Raw genomic sequence first — 8516 nt, 5'->3', positions numbered from 1 at the left:
CACAGCGAGTCCGCCAATGGGAGTTAGGAATATATGATAGCTGACTTGTGACATCACAGTAAGCTAGCTAATAGGAGTTAAGACTGGGATGCCTGCACTGTGACATCACAGCACGTCAGCCAATGGGAGTTAAGAATGTGTGAAAGCTGCCTTGTGACATCACAGCGAGTCCGGCAATGGGAGTTAAGAATGTGTGATAACTGTCTTGTGACATCACAGCGAGTCCGCCAATGGGAGTTAAGAATATATGATAGCTGACTTGTGACATCACAGCACGTCAGCCAATGGGAGTTAAGAATGTGTGATAGCGGCCTTGTGACATCACAGTGAGTCCACCAATGGGAGTTAAGAATATATGAGAGCTGACTTGTGACATCACAGCACGTCAGCCAATGGGAGTTAAGAATGTGTGATAGCTGTCTTGTGACATCACAGCGAGTCAGCCAATGGGAGTTAAGAATATATGAGAGCTGACTTATGACATCACAGCGAGTCAGCCAATGGGAGTTAAGACTGTGATGCCTGCACAGTGACATCACAGCATGTCAGCCCATGGGAGTTAAGAATGTGATGCCTTTTCTGTGACATCAACGCAGTTCAGCCAATGGAAGTTAAGCAAGCATTTTCTCTGCTAAGAAGCATGTGCAAAGTTAAAAAAAAAAAAAGACGTAAACATCCCAAGAATTTTTCTTTTCTTTTCTTACCAGCACTAAAGTCTGGTGCAGCTGGCCCAGGGCGTCTTGGGTGCCCTCCTTGGCGTCTTTCAACTTAGCCAGGAAACGCGGGAAGATGCGGTGGCGAAGTTTGCTGGACAAGGACCCCAGCCGCACAAAGTAACTTTTCCGTTGCTTCTGCTGCTCCACCGGGCCCGTTTCGAAGCCCTCCATGGAGGTAGCCAGTTCGGCTGGAAGAAAAAAGGAACCCCACACCATCTCATAGCCCGGAGGTTCAAAGTTGAAGTACAGGCAGTCCTCGACTTACGACCGGTCGCTAAGCGATTGTTCGAAGTTACGACAGACCTTTAAAAGGCACTTAAGAGCCCTGGTGGCGCAGTGGTTAGAATGCAGTATTGCGGGCTAATTCTGCCCACTGCCAGCAGTTCGATCCTGACCGGCTCAAGGTTGACTCAGCCTCCCGTCCTTCCGAGGTCGGTAAAATGAGGACCCAGAATGTTTGGGGGAGGGGGGGCAATAGGCTGTAAACTGCTTAGAGAGGGCTGTAAAGCACTATGAAGCGGTATATAAGTCTAAGTGCTATTGCTAACTATCGTCTATCTATCTATCTATCTATCTATCTATCTATCTATCTATCATATATCGCTATGTGTATGTGTCTGTCTCTTTCTTTCTTTCTTTCTTTCTTTCTTTCTTTCTTTCCTTCCTTCCTTCCTTCCTTCCTTCCTTCCTTCCTTCCTTCCTGTCTATCTACAATATCTATCTGTCTATCTATCATCTTACAATATCTGTCACTGTCTATCTGTCTGCCTATATTCCCTCCCTCCCTCTCCCTCCCTGGTGGCACAGTGGTTAGAATGCAGTAGTGCAGGCAGACTCTGCCCACTGCCAGGAGTTCGATCCTGACCGGCTCAAGGTTGACACAGCCTTCCGTCATTCTGAGGTCAGTAAAATGAGGACCCAGATTGTTTGGAAGGGGGGGGGAATAGGCTGTAAACTGCTTAGAGAGGGCTGTAAAGCACTATGAAGCGGTATATAAGTCTAAGTGCTATTGCTAACTATCGTCTATCTATCTATCATATATCTTTATATGTCTATGTGTCTGTCTTTTTCTTTCTTTTTTCTTCTTTCTTTCTCTTTTTTCTTTCTCCTTCCTTCCTTCCTTCCTTCCTTCCTTCCTTCCTTCCTTCCTTCCTTCCTTCCTTCCTTCCTTCCTTCCTCTCTACAATATTTGTCTATCATCTTACAATATCTGTCACTGTCTATCAGTCTGCCTATATTTTCTCTCTCTCTCTCCCTCCCTCCCTCTCTCCCTTTCTCTTTCTCTCTGTCTCTGTCTCTCTCTCCTTTTGGGACCTTCTGACAAGCAAAGTCAATGGACAAGCCAGATTCACCATGTTACTCACTTAACAACCGGGGCGGTTCACTTCGCAACAGTGGCAAGAATGGTCGCAAAACAAGACAAGATAACTTTTATTGCCGTTTTTTTTTAACGACGAGCACACTTCGGCTCGTATTAAAAACGACGTTCTCTTGCCGGCCTCTCAAAATGCTTAGCCACAGAAATTTTGGAACCCAAGTGTGGTCGTAAGCTGAGGACAACCTGTCGTATCTACTGGGGGGGGGAAGGAATTTTGGGGACCACGTCTGGATCAGGGAAAATGAACACTCACCGAGTTCTCGTTCCGTCATGGGGAGATAGTAATCGACTAATTCTTCAGACTTGCCCAGCATCGTATCCATACTGGTGACCACCATCTCACCCACTCTGGAGCCCATAACGCTGTTCACACCCCCTGCCACGACGGAGCAGGTCATCTCCACGCTGCCCTGGACGGCCCCCTTGGCCATGCCCACCATCCCGTTCACGCCACTGGACACGGCCTCCTTCGCCCCGTAGACGGTGCTGGAAACGACAATTCGGGCTCCGGTGACTTTGTTCGACAATAATTCCTTGGTGTCTGCTACCACCTGGGAAGGGAGATAAACCGAGAAGCGTTGGAGCATCCTCGTCTCCAAGAATGTGCTCGATTTTAGAGTGTAGGCGGTCCTCGACTTACGACAATTCGTTTAGCGACTGGAAAAAAGGGACTTAGGACCGTTTTTAAAACTTACGACCGTGGTCATAGGATTAAAATTTGGACGTTTGGCAACCGACTCGTATTTATGACGGTTGCGGTGTCCCCGGGATCATGCAATTCCCCCTTTTGCATGTTTCGTTCTATGCAGCATTAACCTTGTGAACTCTCAAGATCCCTCCTTCCGTTATATATTCAAGATGGACAGTGTTTAATATTTATTTGTTATGTATATGTAGGGGGGTGTGGGCATATACCAGAGGTAGGCAACCTTGGTTCTTTTATGACTCGTGGACGTCAACTCCCAGAATTCCTGAGCTGGCATGGCTCAGCATGGAAACCTCTCCATTTCTCCTCAGCGTGGCTGGCTCAGGAATTCTGGGAGTTGAAGTCCACGAGTCATCAAAGAGCCAAGGTTCCCCACCCCTGCTATAGACCAACTCTACATCCGGTGGAACTACTGGTTTGTACCTTTAGAGCAGGGGTCTTCAAACTTGGCCCTTTTATGACTCGTGGACTTCAACTCCCAGAATTCCAGAGCCAGCCATGCTGAGGGGAAAGGGAGAGGTTTCCAAGCTAAGCCTTGCTGGCGCAGGAATTCTGGGAGTTGAAGTCCATGAGTCATAAAGCGGCTTAGGCCTAGGCCAGAGGTAGGCCACCTTGGCTCTTTTATGACTCGTGGACTTCAACTCCCAGAATTCCTGAGCCAGCATGGCTCAGCTTGGAAACCTCTCCCTTTCCCCTCAGCATGGCTGGCTCAGGAATTCTGGGAGTTGAAGTCCACGAGTCATAAAAGAGCCAAGGTTGCCTACCTCTGGCCTAGCCTACACTTTTGGGTTTCTGCTGAAGTTGCTCAGCTCACAATTAATGAGACCTTCCCCTTGATCTGCACAATCATACAAGGCGGATCCCAAGGCCACGGCTACGGATGGTGAAACAAGCCGTTAAAATATCGCAACCTTTCAATTTCAATCTAGCTTCCAGGAAAGGTTGAGTCTCATTATAATCACAACGACTTTCCTAGAATATTCATTTGAACAGCTTGCAATTCTGTTCACAGCAACTGCTTAACCCCATGCTTTGCAAAACAAAAAAAACAAAACAAAACAAAACAAAAAAAACCATGGACAGTTTCTAGAAATTGGGATCCAGGTTTTTTTCTTTCTTTCTGGATTGATGGTCACCTGTGGAAAATAGCCCAAGAGCTGAATAAACTCGCTCTAAATAAATAAAAGGATGTATCCAAATCATGCATGTAAATAATAATAATAATAATAATAATAATAATAATAATAATGATGATGATGATGATGATGATGATGATGATGATGATGATGATGATGATGATGATGATGATGATGATGTTGGAAGGGACCTTGGAGGTCATCTAGTCCAACCCCCTGCTCAGGCAGGAAGCCGTTTCGGACAAATGGCTCTCCAGTCTCTTCTTAAAAACTTCCAGTGTTGGAGCATTCACCACTTCTGGAGGCAGGTAGTTCCACTGGTTAATTGTTCTGTCAGGAAGTTTCTCCTTATTTCTAGGTTGCTTCTCTCCTTGGTTAGTTTTCATCTGTGATAAATATCGAACAAATAAATGATCAAGAAGGGGGGGGTCAAGCTATCCTCCAAAGCACCAGAAGGCGAGACAAGAAGCAACGGATGGAAACTAATCAAGGAGAGAAGCAACCTGGAACTAAGGAGGAATTTCCTAACAGGGAGGACAATTAACCGGTGGAACAGCTTGCCACCAGACGTTGTGAATGCTCCAACACTGGAAGTTTTTAAGAAGAGATTGGATATCCATTTTAAAGAAAGGCAGATGAGGAGGAGAAGGAGAAGAACGTCCCAGGCAATCCTCGACTTACGACAGTTCATTTAATGACCATTCAAAGTTACAACGGCACTGGAAAAAGTAACTTACGACCGGTTTTCACACTTACAACCGTTGCAGCCTCCCCAGGGTCATGTGATCAAAATTCAGACGCTCGGCAGCTGACTCGTATTTATGACAGTCGCTGTGTCCCCGGGATCACAGTATCCCCTTTTGCGACCTTCTGACCAGCAAAGCCAGATTCACTTAACGACCGGGTCACTAACTTAACTCTTGCAGCGATTCATTTAACAATTGTGGCAAGCAAAGTGATAACCTGGGGCAAAATTCGCTGAACGTCTGTCTTGCTTAGTAACTGAAATTTGGGGGGGGGGTCAACTGTGGTCGTAACTCAAGAACTACCTCTCCTTGCCCAGAAGTGGTTTTGCCTCGACATTTCCCCCCCAAATGATGTAAATACAGAAATCCTTGAATCCAAGACCGACTGATGCTAAACCCTGAAACTTTTGTGAACTAGAAAGTGGGTTCACACAACCTGCTAGCTCGGTCCAAAGTAGAGCTGTTTCGGGGATCCATTCCCTGTAAAGACCCTGTCTGCCATCTTGATTTCCCCCGAACGGATGGGAGACCACACGGAGATCAATCACGCTGACGTGGTGGTAAGACTGACTCTGCAACGTGATTCGAGCAAAACTAGATTGCTAATGAAAGCAGAACGCCCGTGGCAAAGGGCCACTTACCTTCTCAGTCGGCTGCTGTAGGATAGGCAGTTTTTCTTCCAGTTTATCCAGTCCTTTGCATGCGTACACACACACTGTTGCAACTGGGGAGAGAGAGAGAGACAGAAAGACGGCTCAGATGGGTTCACACAATCCCCTTCGCTAATCTAAGAAGTGTTTCTAAATATTGATAATTTTCAGATGTGTGGACTTGGACTTCAACTCCCAGAATACCATAGCCAGCATCTGTGGACTTCGACTCCCAGAATTCCCCAGCCAGCATTTGTGGACTTCGACTCCCAGAATTCCCCAGCCAGCATTTGTGGACTTCGACTCCCAGAATTCCCCAGTCAACATCTATGACTTCAACTCCGAGAATTCCCAAGCCAGCATTTGTGGACTTTGACTCCCAGAATTCCTCAGCCAGCATCTGTGGACTTCGATTCCCAGAATTCCCCAGCCAGCATCTGTGGACTTCAACTCCCAGAATTCCATAGCCAGCATCTGTGGACTTCAACTCCCAGAATTCCATAGCCAGCATCTGTGGACTTCAACTCCCAGAATTCCCCAGCCAGCATTTGTGGACTTCGACTCCCAGAATTCCTCAGCCAATATCTGTGCACTTCAACTCCCAGAATTCCCCAGCCAATGTCTGTGGACTTCAGCTCCCAGAATTCCATAGCCAGCATCTGTGGACTTCAACCCCCAGAATTCCATAGCCAGCATCTGTGGACTTCAACTCCCAGAATTCCATAGCCAGCATCTGCTGACTGGGAATTCTGGGAGTTGAAGCCCTCATGTCTTAAAACGTTTTCAAGGTTGAGAAAGACCAGACTAGTCCCACATGCTCCCACAAAGGACGGTCTATCACCCCCCTGAGGCAGACTGAAACTTAGAATCTCAGGGCAGAAGATTCGGAAGGACCCTTAAAGATCATCTAGTCCAGCCTCCGTGTTGATGTAGGAATCTACAATTTCAGCCTCCATCACAGAGCTGTCCATTTCAGTGCCAAACTTTAGAGCCCGTCTACTCCTGCAAACCAAATATAAACATATAAGGAACGGTTGCTGGTATTGGGCATGTCTAGTTTAATGAAGAGAAGGACGAGGGGGGACAGGATAGCCGTGTTCCAGTATCTCAGGGGCTGCCCCAAAGAGGAGGGAGTCAAGCTATTCTCCAAAGCGCCCGAAGGCAGGAGAAGAAGCAACGGATGGAAACTAACCAAGGAGAGAAGCAACCTGGAACTAAGGAGGAATTTCCTGACAACTTGCCTCCAGAAGTTGTGAATGCTGCAACACTGGACGTTTTTAAGAAAAGACTAGACAACCACTTGTCTGAAATGGTGTAGGGTTTCCTGCCTGAGCAGGGGGTTGGACTAGAAGACCTCCAAGGTCCCTTCCAACTCTGTTATTCTGTTAAAGCACTATGGAGTGGTACGTACGTTTAAGTGATATTGCTACTAAGAGTGCAGAGAAGAGCAACAAAGATGATCAGGGGGCTGGAGGTTAAAACATATAAGGAACAGCTGCTGGAATTGGGTATCTCTAGTTTAACGAAGAGAAGGACGAGGGGGGACATGATAGCAGCCTTCCAGTATCTCAAGGGCTGCCCCAAAGAAGAGGGAGTCAAGCTATTCTCCAAAGCACCTGAAGGCAGGACAAGAAGCAACGGGTGGAAACTAACCAAGGAGAGAAGCAACCTGGAACTAAGGAGAAACTTCCTGACAGCGAGAACAATTAATCAGTGGAACGACTTGCCACCAGAAGTTGTGGGTGCTCCAACACAGGAAGTTTTTAAGAAGAGAATGAACAACCATGTCTGAAACGGTATAAGGCAGGGCTAGGCAACCTTGGCTCTTTTATGACTCGTGGACTTCAACTCCCAGAATTCCTGAGCCAGCATGGGGGAACTATGGCCCCCCTCATGACTTGAGGACTTCAACTCCCAGAATTCCTGCGCCAGCAAGGCTCAGCATGGAAACCTCTCCCTTTCCCCTCAGCATGGCTGGCTCAGGAATTCTGGGAGTTGAAGTCCACGAGTCATAAAAGAGCCAAGGTTGCCTACCCCTGGCATAGGGTTTCCTGCCTGAGCAGGGGGCTGGACTAGAAGACCTCCAAGGTCCCTTCCAACTCTGTCGTTCTATTCTATTCTAAATGTTGAACTGCCACTTCCCCCAAACACCGCTCTGGCCTTCTTACTCACGCTGAGGCTCCAGCCTGGTGACCAATGGTTGGGCACCGCACAGGGCAGCTGCGGTGAGGGTCTTCACCCCTTTCTCGGCCACATCGCAGACGGATTTCAGGTAGGGGCTCGTCTCCTTGGTGCAGGCGTAGGCAGAGGAGACCAGGTGGCAGGTGGAGCTGACCAAGGGAAGGTGGGTGACCCGACGGATCAGGTTCTGCAGGGAAGAATTCGAGTTGAAGGGGTAGATCGTGGCTTGATGGCCGCCAGTTGCCGATCAGGCCTCAAAACTTCCCAACTGGGAACCTCAAGTCATCAAACGGCTGGTTGGGGTTTTCTAGGATGTGACGTGAGCGCAACTGCTGTTGTTCCCACAACCTTGCTGTCACCCAACCCGGGATGGCTTATTCAGCAAATCAGGGTTTAAAACCAATCAGGGTTAGGAATGAAGTGGAAATCCAGACCAAGGGGAACTTACCTGCTGCTCCATCTCGTGACCCTCAAGAACCAGGTGGTTCCCCTCTTTTTCTTCAGATGTCATGGGGGGCCCTTAAAAGCAGAAGAGGAGGTAGTTGGAACATGGTGCCCATTTTTTGGGGGGGGGGATTAAAATTATGGGATGGTCAGGTAAAGGATAGCGGGAGGGAGGCTATTGTGTTTTATACAATAACAACAACAACAACAACAACAACAATGAGAGAAGGAGGAGGAGGAGGAGGAGGAGGAGGAGGAGGAGGAGGAGAAAGAAGAAGAAGAAGAAGAAGAAGAAGAAGAAGAAGAAGAAGAAGAAGAAGAAGAAGAAGAAGAAGAAGAAGAAGAAGAAGAAGAAGAAGACGACCCCAAGGGGGAGGGCCTTCTCTGTGGGAGCTCCCACCCTCTGGAATGAGCTTCCCCCAGAGATCAGGGTGATCCCTGATCTCCCTTCCTTCCGCCGCGCCCTCAAGACATGGCTATTCCAACAAGCGGGACTGGCCTAGGGTAATTTTTAAGAGGGGTTTTAGAGGGGTTTTTAATCATATTTTAATCAGACAAT

The 8516-nt window shown here is 47.7% G+C and overlaps 1 protein-coding gene across 1 annotated transcript in view; it reads right to left on the bottom strand.

Annotated features, from left to right (window-relative positions):
- Positions 1-8014, bottom strand: part of LOC107297947 (perilipin-3-like) — an 11452-nt gene extending 3438 nt beyond the window's left edge. Inside the window, exons 1-5 of the mRNA XM_015827311.2 lie at positions 7962-8014; positions 7505-7700; positions 5324-5406; positions 2348-2645; positions 705-904 (exon numbers count right to left, since the gene is read on the bottom strand). Of these exons, the coding sequence (XP_015682797.2) occupies positions 705-904; positions 2348-2645; positions 5324-5406; positions 7505-7700; positions 7962-7973 (789 nt within the window). The 5' untranslated portion in view covers positions 7974-8014. The remainder of the gene's footprint in view (positions 1-704; positions 905-2347; positions 2646-5323; positions 5407-7504; positions 7701-7961) is intronic.
- Positions 8015-8516: the final 502 nt, after the last annotated feature.

The sequence above is a fragment of the Protobothrops mucrosquamatus genome, unplaced genomic scaffold (assembly GCF_001527695.2).
Source record: "Protobothrops mucrosquamatus isolate PMUCROS unplaced genomic scaffold, P.Mucros_1.0 scaffold3608, whole genome shotgun sequence".
NCBI lineage: Eukaryota > Metazoa > Chordata > Lepidosauria > Squamata > Viperidae > Protobothrops > Protobothrops mucrosquamatus.
The sequence above is the reverse complement of the archived record's forward strand: the minus strand, read 5'-3'. Positions and strand labels throughout refer to the sequence as shown.